This window comes from Ornithorhynchus anatinus, chromosome 4 (assembly GCF_004115215.2).
Source record: "Ornithorhynchus anatinus isolate Pmale09 chromosome 4, mOrnAna1.pri.v4, whole genome shotgun sequence".
NCBI lineage: Eukaryota > Metazoa > Chordata > Mammalia > Monotremata > Ornithorhynchidae > Ornithorhynchus > Ornithorhynchus anatinus.
Window position 1 is genome coordinate 38373514 of NC_041731.1, and position 14648 is coordinate 38388161.

Genomic DNA, 14648 nt, shown 5'->3' on the forward strand with positions numbered 1-14648 from the left:
GGACTTCCACCTTCTTCTCGGTCAAACTTCGGAGTTTCCAGGTGTGTCGGGGGGAACTTCGGCACGACCTCCAGCAGTCGTTCTCCAAAGGGAGGGAGGGAGGGAGGGAAAAAAAAGAGAAAGAAAAAGAGTAACTCTCTCCGTCCCGCCCGGCAAACGCCCTGCCTCTCGGTGCAGGAGGAGGGGAGGAAGGGTGGAAAGGAGGCAGGAGGTTTTAGTTCCCAGCTCGGGGCGCTGCGCTGCAGCTCGGCCTTCGGAGTCCCCCTTGCAGGGGTCCCTTTGCAAAATGCAGCTCCTGTAGTTGGGAGTAGAGAGACACACAGAGACACAAGTAGTTTACATTGTTGGGTGAGTTTTGCCACAACTCCCTCTGCCTTGGCCTTAAACACACCGTAACTGGATTTTCTATTTTTTTCCATATATATTAAAAAAAAAAAATCAGTGCTTCACCGAAGCTCCCCTCTCCCCCCCCCTTTTTTTTCTTTTTTTTTTGCTTTGTTGATTTCTGTTTTCTCCACGGACCTCTGGCATGAGTTAACCACCAGATATGGACACCAAACATTTCCTGCCGCTGGGTGAGTTGGCCGGGAGGGAGGGTTTTGCTCCGCTTCGGCCGGCGGGGGTGAATTGCGGGTCGGGGAGCCCCGATCGGCGGGGGATTGGGGCTCCAAACGCCGCCTTGCCCAACCGAGCGGGCCCGGGCAGCTCCAAGCGCTGCGAGCGGGGTGGGAATCTCTGACAACGTCTCGGCTTCGTTTCCTTAGATCTGCCGGGTGTGTTTGTGTGTCCGTGGGGGGGGGGTGTGTGTGTGGCTGGGGGCTTTTGGGGGTGGGCAGGGCCTTTGAGGGGCTTGAGAGATACCCCTTCAATGCGGGGGATCAATCGTGTGGACCTCCGTTGGGGAGTGGGATCTTAAGGGTTGGCAAATCTTCTTTCCTTTTTCGTAAATGGAGAGAGCCAAACACATTGAAGGAAAAAGCAAAACAAGACCCACGTTAATATCAAAACTAAAAACCACCCTCCCCGAAAAGCAGGCCAGCAGACAGACACCCGGAGCGGCCAGCTAGGATCGAGATGGGAAAAGCTCAGATCCTAAGTGCCCCCCCCCCAGTGGCATTTTGGAGAGTGGCTCAGGACCCCCCCCCCCCTTTCCAGTTTTGAGCACTCGGCCCCCACACCGAACTTTGTCAATAAAAGTGGCCTTCGACTTGGATCAAAGGTTTATGGCTTATAAACCGGCCCTTTTTGAGTTGTAAAAGAGAAGCCTTGGAGTGACAACTTGAGTCAAGGTTATTGGGTGCTCCCCTTCCTGAACTACAGTTTCCCAGACTTCTAGGAGCTGCTGACTTTTCTTCCTGGGCTGGAGGGTTCTTATTTATATGTGATTTTATTTTACGAGTGGGTGGGGAAGGGTTGATTGGGTTATGCAGGTTGACTTTCAACTCTGCTTTCCTTTTTCCACCGTCCCATGCCGGATTTTGTTCATCGTTAGCAGGACCCTTCCCTCCTCGGCTCAGATTTCCCTTCCTTCCCCGTCTTTTTATTTTATTTTATTATTATTATTCCCTTCCCAAATGTGGTGTTTTGTGGCAAGCAGTCTGACAGAGATCAATGAGAGTGATGGAGTTAGAGTTGGTAGGTGTATGCAGTTGTGGTCAAGTATTGCTTTTAAACGTAAGGGGCCCAAGCGCCTTCTCCAGGCCAGAGAGCTGCTTGGATACACCTGATGACCAAGGCTGGGATGTTGGGAGTTTGTTTTTTTCTTTTCTGAATTTCTCACCAGCTGGGCCAGCGCTTCATCCATGGGAACCAAGCACGGAGTTTTCACATGTCCTAGCTTCCGCAAAAGCGTCGTGTAGCCTTTTGGCCGAAGCTGGGGCTTGGTTATTAGCGAAGACTGGCAAACTAGCTTTTGGGGCAACTACACACATGCACAGAGCTCTGTTAAAATAACAGAGCACCAACTTGGATCAACAGAAGCCAGGAAATTCAAAGCCAGAGCTGCTCCACGAATCGAACTAGCCTTCCACCTCCGTTAGTTATTGACTTGGGTCACTACGCGGGTACGTCTTCAGCCGTGGGATCACTAGCTACATGGGTCAGTCCCCACAACTCTGCTGGGAATGAGTAGAGAGCATCTGAAACCAGGTCTGGGCTGTGTTTCCTAATCTGTCCATTAACACCAGACTCTTGCCTAAAGAAAACAACAGAAACGGTAAACCAACCAGAAAACAAGCCCTTCTAATGTGGTATGGACAAATTGGAAAACAAAAGCAGAACTCAAAACTTCAGATGAGGGTGAAATTAAAAACAAACTGAAAATGCAGCTCCACATGGCCCAAGCACTTCGGCTTGAGTTTTCTGCCGAGATTGTTGCGTGGGGCAGAGGGGAATGCGACAGCGGATGGCATCTCGGATTCTGGATGGGATACGGTGCTCATAAAGTTGACATGATTTTACTGTGACGGGTTATTGATTTTTGTGTGGGGGTCCAGATGGGCCGCCTGCCCCAAGAGCTCCAGGCTGGGCGGGTAAGCGGAGTCATAGAAGATTTAGCTGAATGATAAGCGTAGCAGCAAAGCTGGACGCAGTCTCAGTCCAAAGCCATCTCCTCAGTCCGCCCTCCCCACAAAACCTTTGCAAAATAGAATCTAGTTTTCCTGGCAGTACTAAAAGCATCTTGGAAACCCAGACAACTAAGGTTTCTCTTTGCTTCACTGTTCAACTAAAGCCCTTCTGAGCATGTGTGTGCCGGTGGGGGTGGAGGAGGAAGGAATTTATAAATGAATGATGGAAAGAATATTAATTTGAGGAGGGAAGATCGTAGCCAGGCTGACAAGCTGAATGAGGGATTTCTGCCTGATGTAAATTAAAACATCTGATTAATAATGAAGCCCCTGGCTCTGCCCTCCCACCCCCCCACCATGAAAAATTGTGTGTGTGGTGGTGGTGGTGGGGGGGGGGGTTGTTTGTTAAAGGAACAGCTGCCTTAAGAGGAAAGCTTTCCTTCTACCAGAGGAAAGTGCGAATGCCATCAAAACATTTGAAAACAGTGGTGAAGAAAAGAAAAATTGACCATCAAATCAGGAGAAGTTCGGGGCGGGGAGCTTGTCTTCAACCTTTCTTGGCCTAAATGAGCTTCCAAAACTTTCTTGATGAGATATTTTTGGTAAAATTAGGGTGACAGGAGGGTTTAAAAGCCTCAAATTGCTCCAATCGGGGTTGAATTTTTGAACCCGGTCTTCAGACTGCAGGAAGAGTCCATCTATCCTCCTAAGAGGTAGGAAACCTGGGGTCCGGCAGAAGGGAGGGCTGGCTTAGAACAGGTCCTGCCTAGGATCTCCCTGGTCCTCTCAAAGCTTACGGGCAAGGGTCCGAGGAAACTTTCAGGTTTGCGTCGGCTCTCACAAAATATTATCTCTTGCTGAATGTTCTTCGTTTTACACAGAAACAGAAAAAATGAGAGAGAGGAGGGAGCCGGCCTTTCTTCATAGCAGATGGCTTGGGAAATTCCTACCATGGTCCAGTATTCAGCTTTATATTTCTGCCTTGCAGAATAGGGGCCCTGGGCTGTAATTTTACAGGTCTGGCCCCCTTCCCCTTCCCTCTGTCTCCCTTCCCCACAGATGGAAAATGGAGAATAAGTATCTGAGGGATATCTTTGTGGGGCCAGAATAGGTGTTCTTCATCGTGTTCCTTTCTTCCCCCTCTCCCCCACCCACCACTGCCCTCCCCTGTAACTGCTGTTGAAATTGGAATTAGATCTGGCAGAATCTTGGATCTGGTCACTTTGTTTATGGATCCAAGGAGAAGGACCAGGGAAATGAGAGGGGATGACATCCATGGCCTTGTTTTTTAGCCAGTGTAGCCTCCACAGTGCAGACCAGCTTGGCCTCCCAGAGGGATCACAGCTGGGGAAAGAATTCATTGCTTTGGCCGTGGCAATTTCTAATTGATACCTTTTGCGCTCAAAAACCCTCCATGTATGTGTAATCTGCTCCCCCTCCCTTCCCCCACCTCATCTTCTTGCCATCCCCTTTCTCCTCAGTACCTTGCGTCTGAAAAGATGGCTTCTTAGAGCTGTATGCGTGGGACAGGTGCTTTTGTTTAACGGGAGACAGGAGCATTTAAGCTTTAGAGGAATGGGTGGCTGAGACTTTTCTCCAGGGTATCGGAGTCAGTCGGTTCAGTTGAGAGGAGTCTTTTGGGGAGGGGAAGAGGCTGGTATATGTGTGTGTATTTGTGTGTCTGTCGGGAAATTGTCCCTCTCTGCCCAAATGCTGTTCTCGGAGCGGTAGAGAGAAGGTTCTTGACAGCATCTCCAGAGACCAGAAGAGATGAATTGAACAAATGCATTGGCCTCTGTCAAGCCAAAAGGACTGAGTAATTTTGAGCCTCTTAAAAAAATTGAGTCAATTGTAGTGCTCAGAAGAGCGAGGAAACTAATGGAGCTGTCTGGGGACAGGCGGTGGAGCTTTCAGGCAGTGTGCTAACTTTTCGCACTGGTAATGCAACTTAATCTTGACCTCCTGCATCCCCCTCTCCTTTCCTTTCTCCCCCCTCACCCCCACCCTCTGTTCCCCTGCCTGCCAGCAGGCAGGGCTCTGGGTTGAGCAGAAATGTCCAGTGCCCTGCAATTCCGTCAGTAGTTTTGGCCCCCAAAGTACAAGTCTGTCAGAATCAGGAAGGAGACTCCCGACTCTGATTTCTTAAAGCTGGGGGTCCTGGGCCGAAGTCCTAACTGAACTCTCCTGGAGGTTGAAGCCAGTGTGGAGGTACATTAAACTGCTACTTCACTAAGCCCTTTTGTCAACAAAGTGTAATCCCTTCTAGGGAAGGCTCAGAGAGGGCCTATGTGCCCAGTTCCTAGTCTTTTCAAGATGTTTCCTGGCCGATTGGCACTCCGCAGCCTGATCCTGGCTATAAGAACCCTGAGCCCCAGCCCCGGGCCGCCCTCCTTCTCTGAACCTTCTCCTTCTCAGTTAAAGCGAAAGTCTTTGAGGAGAAATGGTCCCATTGATGTCCCACCCTCCTAAACACTGACAGGGTGAGTGGGGAAGGGCAGAGAAAGCAGCGAGTTGCTCCCACTTTTCTTTTAAGGAGTCAGCGACAAGTCCCCTCAATTCCAGGCAAACAGCAGCACGGATAAACAGGATAAAAGTTGCCGCTGGCAGCTTGGAAGGCTGAAACCGGACCAAGGGGGTTTCAAGGATTCATAAGTCCAAGACCCAAATTAAAGCAAGTTTCCAAGGGTGGGGGATGCAAAGTCAAAGGCCCTGACAGCACAATTTATTAAACAGCCTGGACTTATTTATTACTTGGAAGTTTGTTTTGGTAAACACTGGGGGAGGGAGGAGAAGGCACACTTGGGGCTGTTCTTCCACCAGAAGGGGTGCCCGGGGAGGGGCAACCCCCCCCTCCAAAACAGTCACAGATTAGGCATCTTGGCTGTGAACCTGTACACTGCCGCGGATCTTGCCCCTGGGCCAAGTCTGGGGTTCGGGATGGGGGCCTGAGCAGGGGGATGCTAAGAGTTGTCAGGCTAGACCCCACCCAAGTGTCTGCAGAGATATGAGTTCCAATTCCCAGCCCTGGTTGCAATGGGAGGGGAGAGAGGCGCGGGAAATGGATCTGTGGCGTCTTGTCAATCCTCACGGGATTTGTTTGCCCAGAAACCATGGCCTTCTTGGCAAGCCCCGGTTTAGCAAAGCACATGCCCGGGCTAGCCGGGGAGCTTGCAGGTGAGAACACAGGGACGGGGAGGGAGAGCTTGCCCACGGGACTTCAGGCAACACATTCACCCAGGAAGGGCACAACGCCAGCCCTCCCCATCCGTTCCTTGGCCCCTGAACCAACTGCCGGGAGGTGCCCGCTGACCCTGAGATGGGTTTTTAGGATGGACCCTAACGCGGCCCCGTGTCCGTCTCTGGTTCCCGTCTGGGCAACGCCATCTTGATCATCTGTTAGGCTAGTCATGTGCTGGCCGTATCCTTCAGACGTTTTTCTGGTTAGCTTTTTCTCCAACCCGGGCCAGTTGAAGACATTTTGGCACTTTAGGGAAAAGGAAGAGCTGCAGAATCCATCTGTGGTATTTAAGTGCTTTCTGTGTTGTACTAAGCACTTGGAAGGTAAACCATGAAGTGAGAAAGAGAAAACGGGCATCCCAGATGGAGCCGTTTACCTGTTCAGGTGAGCCAGCCCTCCAGTGCCTTCAGTCCACAGACCTCTGTCTTCGTGTTATCTCCAGGGTACTTTCTCCTTCCCCACCCCTTGCCCCTCTCCTGTTCTAGTATCTTAGCTAGTTCCTGTGCCCCAGGACTCCCCTCTGCTCTAGTCCCTGGTTCTTTTCCATCACCAGCATCATCTGGCCTGGGCTAGAAGTAGGGGCAGTCTTCAGGGTCTCCCCAGCCCCCTGGAGGTGGGGAAGGAGGTGCTGGAAACAGACGGGACAGCATGAACCCAAGATGGACTGGCAGAGGGGGATTCGCATGTCTGAGAAGGCTTAGATAAGCTTTAAATTTATCCACAACATCGGGAGTGATCAGAAAGTTGCCCGTGGTGTTCAGTTTTAATTGTTTGTGTCAGGACTTGCCACATCTCATTACCTTTTGAGGCCAAAGCGGAAGGCTACCTTTAAACTCAGAGCTGGGCTCTGACACTTGCTGTGCCGGGAAGATCTTCCACCTTTTCCCTGCTGCCAACCCCCTCGGTCCTCACCTCAGGGTGAGAGGAAAGGTTGTGGTTGAGGAGGAGAGGGGAAAGGAGGTGAGGGGAATTGGTCTTTCTGCGGTCTCTTTGCTTTGTGGGTCACCTCCTATGGTTCAAAGCTAGTGAGTGGTGAGTAAAGGTACAGATGAGATTTCCACAGAGATTTCCTGGCTGCCCCTGGCCCCATTTTGATGAAGTTGGATGATGAGGGAGATGGATCAGTGTTTGTTAATGGAGTGGAGATATCTGGGAATAGGCCTCCTGACCCCCATTTCTTTTTAACAGAGGCGCCTTACCTGATGGTAGCCCTTATTCCCTTAAATGCAGGACAGGGAAGACTTGGTTGGGAAATCTAAGTTATGATTCCTCTTGGATACTGGTGTTTCCATGGGAACCCATCCCTGGCAGAACCAGGAAATCTCCAGGAGCAGACTTGTGGTGACAAAGATTTCTTGCCATGGGGGTGACAGCTTCAAGCAGTTGGGATTATTGCTTTGTGAACGGAGAGGTCTGCCACAGACTTTCCCTAGGTGTTTACTTCCTAGGATTTTTTTGTGGGCTTCAGAGATAAAAAAAAAAAAAGGTGGTGGTTTGTGGGATTTGAGGCCCATAAAGTGGTAATACAGTTTCTGTCTAAGTGTTACTCTCCCCGCCTTTCCCTTTGAAGAGTTAAAATGGAAGATCTGGGGGAGGAGAACCCAAATCCTGGGCCTCTCGAAAGGGGATTACTCCTGTGTCTCCCTTCCTTTTTGGTCTCAGTGAATCCACTGCTTGTTTTTCTTTCTGTGGTCCAGAGAGCAGCATTACATTTTATCTGGGTTAGCCTGATCTCCTGTCTCTCAGAGCTCTGGTTTATTTTTTTTAATTTTTATTTAAGTGATTACAATATGCTAAGCACTGTACTAAGCACTGGGATAGATACAAGCTAATCGGTTGGACACAGTCCATGTCCCACATGGGGCTCACAGTTTTAATTCCCCATTTGACAGATGGGGGAACTGAGGCCCAAAGAAGTTTAGTGTCTTGCCCAAGGTTATACAGCAAACAGATGACTCCCATGACCGGGCTGTAGCCACTAGGCCTCACTGTTCTATGTCTGTGGGTTTCACAATATGGCAGGAGGAGAAATTCCCCATATGTCTTTGAAAAGCTTGGCCAGTCTGCCCCCGCACAAACACATGTCACCAACTAGAGGTTTAGACCACTGGATCTCTGTCGGACAGAATGGGTTGATCAGGAGGGAACCCTCTGGTTACATTATAAACAGAGAATCCAAAGAATTCAGGTCTACAAATATAATTTGACCTTTATTTTCCAGGTATTTCAGATACCCAAATAAGTTTCTGGTGTAGTCCCATCCTTTCATTCATTCAATAGTATTTATTGAGCGCTTCCTATGTGCAGAACACTGTACTAAGCGCTTGGAATGTACAATTTGGAACATAATCCTTTGTGTTCTGGGCTCTGAGGGATTGGGGCAGGTCATGGGGATTTATGTATTGGTACAGTGTTGGTGATGGTGTAAGCATCAGTTTCTTCAGGTGTAGTTCTCCCTTTTACATGAGAGGTCTCTGACCCAAAATGCTCATCGAGGAGTGCCTGGGAGCTGGTTCTGCTGTTCACTAGATAACCCCACCAGCCTCTTTGGGGTAGTGTGGCTTTGATGACAATAATAGTTATTGTGCTATTAAGTGCTTACTATGTGTCAAGCGCTGTACTAAAGCATCGGGGTAGATACAGGTAATCAGGTTGGACACAGTCCCTGTCTCACATGGGGCTCACATTCGAAGTGGAAGGGTACCTGGGTACTGAATCTTCCTTTTACAGACGAGAAAACTGAGAACCAGAGAAGTTATGTGTCTGGCCCAAGATCACACAGCAGACAAGTGACGGAGCCAGGATTAGAACCCGGCTCCTCCGACTCCCAGCCCCGTCTTCTTTCCATTAGGCCAAACTGCTTCAGTTCAGCGTGGGAGTCAGAGCTGAGGGGTGTGGGGCCAAGAGATTTCTCAGTTAGTGGGTGATGAGACTTCTCGGGCCTCTGGTGTAGGTCTCAGTTGCAGCAGGTCCTGGGTGCCTCGTCTGGTTGCTGATGTGTGGCCACTGAAGTGTGTGGTGTCCAGTTGGCCTAAACATCAACCCAGTCAACGTATGGACCTTGGCCCTCTAATGATTAGTTCCTTTCTTCCAGACTGACAGGCGCTCAGTGTCTCCCCAGTTCTCCCTCCCACTTCTCAGAGAGAACCAGTGGCTGACCCTACAGCAAGCCTTCTTAGTGACGCTGTCTTGGTTAAAGATCCCACTACGATTCGGTTGCTCAGGCCAAGGGAGGAGGGAGGGAGGATTCAGTTGCTCAGGCCAAGGGAGGTGGGAGGGAGTAGAAGGAGACAAGATAATCTTTGCCTGCCCACAACCCAGCCCACGCATGATACATATGTGTGTGTGTGTGTGTGTGTGTGTGTCACAGACAGTGAAATTGCACCCTAGAGTTATAAAGCAATTGTCTAGCTCAGCAGCCGAGTGAACATGAAATGGTGCAGAAAGCAACTAAATAAAATTGGCTAAGGCAGATGCATGAAAATAATGAGATATATCTATCTATACCTATCTATATCTATATATACATACGTATATAGATGCATCTAAATATATAGAGTTACCCATATACATAATGCGGATACTCATGATTAGATTATTCGGTATATGTGAGTCTGTGCATAATGAATAAATCTGGGAATTGTTTCTTCTTGGCCTCTTGAAATGTAAGTTGGTTGTGTGTGTGCGCGCGTTTGTGTCTTCCCTCCCCACCCCATCCCATTTACCATACAATTTCACAAAATACACTGAGTGGGAGGGCCTCCGTTCTGTGTCTGACTTGTTTTCCTGGAAGCTTTCCCTTCCTATCTTCAGAATTCAGTTTCTGCTCCACTCAGATGTTCACAGACCATCCCCTGCCTCTTCTTTTCCTGTCTGTTGAAGCTGCAGCTCAGGGCAGGGAAAGACCCGCTGAGAGCCGGGAGGCGGGGTTCCCAGCTCCATAGCAGGGTCAGCCTGGAGGTTGGACCAAGGTTTGGGTTACCCCTGGACAGCAGGCAGAAGGACTTGTGTTTAAAACTGATCAACGTCCAGAGGCAACTGTGTGACTGATGTGGCACTTCATCGACTTTAAATGCCATCCAGGATGCTCTGATTTTCAGCTGGTCTTTCTCCTGTCTGGTAAAAGATACAGCACCTGGGCACCTTTATGGGTGGTATTTTTCTTTCAGGTGTCCAGTCACTATCCGCTTCAGCTTCTGGTGGTGAATTCCATGGTTTGGAAGGACCGGAGAGGGAAATGCAAGATCTTTATAGCAAGTGTGGGGGTCACAGGCCACCCTGGAGAAACAAAAAAAAAAGGTCTAAACGTCAGTTTGGTATGCTGCCTACACAGTGTAATGCGTATGACATCATATATGCCCAGGTGTCTGGTCTCCACAAGAACTACACTAATAGTAGTTGTAATCAAAATATTAGTAATGTAAATTGTTGCCCATTTGGTACAGTTTACGATACTTGATACAGCATACCTTACTAGAAGCTTGGAAAGTATAGAAGAAAGAAGTGACACATTCCTCTGTCCACAAGGAACTTACACTCTAGTGGGGAGGACCAAAACAGTAATAATACTGGTGGTGTTTGTTAAGCACTTACTGTGTGCCAGGTACTGTACTAAGCCTTGGGGTAGAGAGCAAATAATCGGGTTGGACACAGTCCCTGTCCCACATAGAGATCACAGTCGTAGTCCCCATTTTACAGATGAGATAGAGGCACGGAGAAGCGAAGTGACTTGCTCATGGTCACAGAACAGACAGTGGCGGGGCTGGAATTAGAACCCAGGCCCTTCTGACCTCCAGGATTGTGCTTTATGCACTAGGCCATGCCGCTTCTCAAAAAATATAACTAGAGCGGTCAAAATAAGTAAATGAAATAGATAAATTTGTACATATTCATCATGGCCCATCCAAGTGGTCACTGTCAGACCAACCGAAGGTTTTAGGCCTCTTATCAAAGCTGCCTAGGGAGTGGAGAAATGTGTCGTATCACTGAAGGAAGGTGTTTCCTCAGCCATTTCATGACATCTCTGCTCAGCAAAGCTATAGGTGGCCATTTTGGCAGTCCCATCAGTCAGGCCAAAATTAAGGCAAGACAGTATTGCTTTGGTGGTTCATCAAATCAGGCTGGACTTTTTGGAGGACGAACGTTTTTTGAGCCTGTACCAGTTCCTCTCGTAGCCAGCCCTGAGCTAGGGCATTGGATCTTGCGTCTGATCCTCTGAGTAGAGCGTTATGGGATCTTGGCTCAGAAGAGAGTTGTCATATAGGAATGTGTTTACCATGTTATGTAATATATAATATATAATAAAACTTTATGTTTTTAGGGACCTTGGTGAGTCCTGAGTGGGGTCGACCACCCTTACTTCCTTCATAGAGCAAAGTTCATTTTAGAATGAAGCCCATTATCCCTTCCCTCTGTACACTTAGTACAGTGCTCTGCATGCAGTAAGTGATCAGAAAACATCACTGATGGATTGGTAATGCAACCAGATGAAGCGAAGCTCCACTTTACTCCCTCTTCCAGCACATCTCTCTCTTCCCCCCCACCCCCCACCCCCTTTTTTTTCCCTTTGTGCTCAGCTGTTTCCCAATTAGCACCAAGTTAAGCTTCACACCTGCAGGGACTTACTCTTCTTGCCAGGCCTGGAGCTTCTGGAACACCTGCTTAATGCCTCACATCCTCAACCCTAGTGAGGTCTCTGAGTCTCTAGCTGGGGTTTGATGTTTCACTCATTAGAGTAGGAGTTTCCCCCCAGGAGCGACATACCAGGCTAGTCTTACCACTCAGAGCCCCTTAGGTGAGGGTAAAGTTGCATCCTGGAGCCCCAGCCAACTTCCTTCTTTGCAGTCACACCATAAACTCCTTTTGGCAGTAGTAGGGGTGGTTACTGAAGCCCCAGGGAGGTGCTGCCCTGAGGGGCACCGAAGATGGCACCCTCTTACACCCCGCTTCCCTGAGCCAGGCTTTTGGCTGTGAAGATGGAGAGATGCTGGCATTTTCCCTGCACAGACAGACAGAGGGGGCTGACAGGATCACTGGGGTCTGGCCAGCAGCTTGTAGCCATTGCCAGTTGCTGGACGGTTTCCTTGTCACCATTTCGCCTGCAGTCACCCTTTCCGGTCGGGCCCGGGGGCTCTTCTTGGGTTGGTGTAGATATGTTTCAATGATCTAGTAATAATTATTATTATGGCATTTGTTAAACGCTTACTATGGGCCACGCATTGTACTCAGAGCTGGGGTGGATACAAGCAAATCGGGTTGGACACAGTCGCTCACAGTCTCAATCCCCATTTTACAGATGAGGTCGCTGAGGCACAGATAAGTGAAGTGACTTGTCCAAGGTCACACAACAGACGAGTGGAGGAGTTAGAGTTAGAACCCCTGACCTTCTGATTTGCTCTCTGAAGTCTGGGAAGAGGAAGGTCTTCTCCAGGCGGCTCCTAGAAAAGAATCAGATCCGCACGGAGTTGTCAAAGCACAGCTCTCCCCAGGCCAGTTTTTTCTATGTCCTGGAGCTTCTACCAGTGGATTTTGAGTTTGTTGGGTAGGAGCCCAAGTCTACGAGTTGTGGTGGGGACGGGGCTGAAGACACCAACCAGCCTCCCAAGTGCTTCTCAAGAAGCAGCCCGGCCTAGTGGATAGAGCAGTGGCTTGGGAGTCAGAAGGACCGGGGTGCTAATCTGGGCTCTGCTGCTTGCCCACTAGGTGACCTTCGGCAAGTCACTTAACTTGTCTGCGTCTATAACTTCATCTGAAACTGGGGATTTACACTGGAAGCCTTATGTGGAACAGGGACTGTGTCCGTGATAAATGTGTATCCATCACAGTGCTTAGTAGAACGTCTGGCACATAGTAAGCACAATAACAAATAGCATTAAAATACGCTGCCTCTCCCCCAGCAACAGGCTGATTGTGTGCAGCCTGCTCCAGCAGGAGACCCTTTTCATAGTCACTGGTGTAAAACTCATGGACCAGAAAAGGGTTGGCGCCTTGGCGAGCCATGTCTCCTCTCAGGCCTCTTGGCAGTTAGAGCTGCTGTCTCCCTGGAGAGCTCCTGCCCATTGTGCTTTCCGCTCCCCATCAGCAAGTTTCCTCCAGGATGCTTTGTCACGGGCTCTTGGGAGTCTCTAAAAGGGATATTATTATAAGGACTTATAATATATCAAGCCCTGAGGTAGATACAAGATAATCAAAACAAACTTTATTTCCACCCATGTTGGGGTGGATACAGGCTGTCTCCCTCCCAGGCTTGGTAATTACCGTGTTCCCCCTCGCCGCCATGGGGCAGAATGGGTCCATGGGGACATTCTCCCAGTCCGGAAGAACTTCCATCTTGCAAGCCGGAAGTCAGGAATGACGGGGGATAGGAGAGCCTCTCCTTCTTTCGGAGTTTTGCCCGCATAGTCCTTCTGCCTTTGGCCTCAACCCCACCCACTCTACCTGCCTCTCCTTTGGGGATGGGCTGGACTCGCTGAGCTGGGGCAGTCTGAGCTGTCTCTTCCCCAGGAGGATTAAGCCTGTCTTTCAGGGGAGCCCTCCCTCTGTGGGACCCGCCAGAACCCATTGCTCACTTTCATGTTTGTTTGCATTCCAAAGCTGTGTAAAATGCAGTCTCAGGTTGCCTGCTTCCCCGCTTTATTACACCTTCCCCTCCAGCAGCCCCAGCCCAAGGGAGCTGCTTCTTCCTCCTTCCCCTCGTCCCTTCCCCGTCCCCTCTCCTTTACTCCAAGCCCAGGCAACCAATGCAGAGTCCAGTGACTTTATAAAGGATGCTCCCAGTTACTGCCTAATGTCTAAGACTTTCAGATCCACCCTGACCAAAGGTAGCAGGGCAGGGCACATGGAGCCTATCTTCCTTTCTTTAACCCAGGCTCTGCCTTTCCTCCCCCACATCCTTCTCCATTAAATAAAGATGTTTTAGGCTTACATCAAGCAGTGTCCTCTGCATGCAGAGTGGTGGGCAATAAAGACCAGCGGAGATTAAATAAATAAATCTCAAGAAAGCTGCAGCTTTGCCCAGAGTAGCCTGAAGCGGTGGGCCCCTTTCTGTTCTAAGCTGATGCCTCCCCAGCTCCCTCTCCACCCTCCTTTCCCTCCTCCACAGCTCCAGGAATTCCTTCTCCCGCCATCCCTGTAGGCTTGTGGATGCTAAGACCAGGATTCATTCATTCGAGGAGCTGGGCAGGGGAGGAAGGACCACTGGAAACCGGTCCTGAAATCCCCACAGGGGATTCCGCAGAACAACAGTTCACCTGTCCAATTTCAAAGCAGCTCAGATGAGAACAGGAAGAGAACAGCTAGGATCCTGATTGTCCACACCCGTCCCCTCCTCCCTTGCCACCATGCCCCCTGCAAGACAGCCCCCAATTGAGCCCTCTGGACTTATTTTCCTGACCTATTCAGGTCAGTTTTAAACGAGGAAAGGGACAAGTTAAGCCAGTTTTAAAGGCGGTAAGGGGCAACTCTGGCATAGTTTTCTTCTGGTGGAAGCACAGCACCGTCCCCTCTTTATCTCCTTTGGCCAACCTTTTGCCTGTCACTTATTTCAAAGTGTCAGTCCTAATATTTAGGATGGATTCTACCCCTGCCTCAGCCTAGCTCAACTTCAGAGAGCTAAACCAGATCACCAGAACCATTGTTTGTAAATTTATGGAGACCTCCTATAAACACTCCAGTTCAAAGGAGGGGACCTGTGAAAAGAATTCACTTGGGATCCCTAATGAGGTTACTTATTTAACAGGGTTCTTCTGTCAGACCTCTGAGAAATTACTCAAAGGCTCAGGAACTAGGAAAAGCTGGAGGATCGTTGTGACTTAAAACATCAGCCTAATTGACCAGTTTAACCT

At 49.5% G+C, this 14648-nt stretch overlaps 1 protein-coding gene across 1 annotated transcript in view; it reads left to right on the forward strand.

Moving 5' to 3' along the window:
• Nucleotides 1-213: 213 nt before the first annotated feature.
• LOC114811257 (retinoic acid receptor RXR-alpha-like) overlaps nt 214-14648 on the forward strand; it is a 224698-nt gene continuing 210263 nt past the window's right edge. The window contains exon 1 of the mRNA XM_029063564.2: nt 214-575. Within this exon, the coding sequence (XP_028919397.1) occupies nt 548-575 (28 nt within the window). The 5' untranslated portion in view covers nt 214-547. The remainder of the gene's footprint in view (nt 576-14648) is intronic.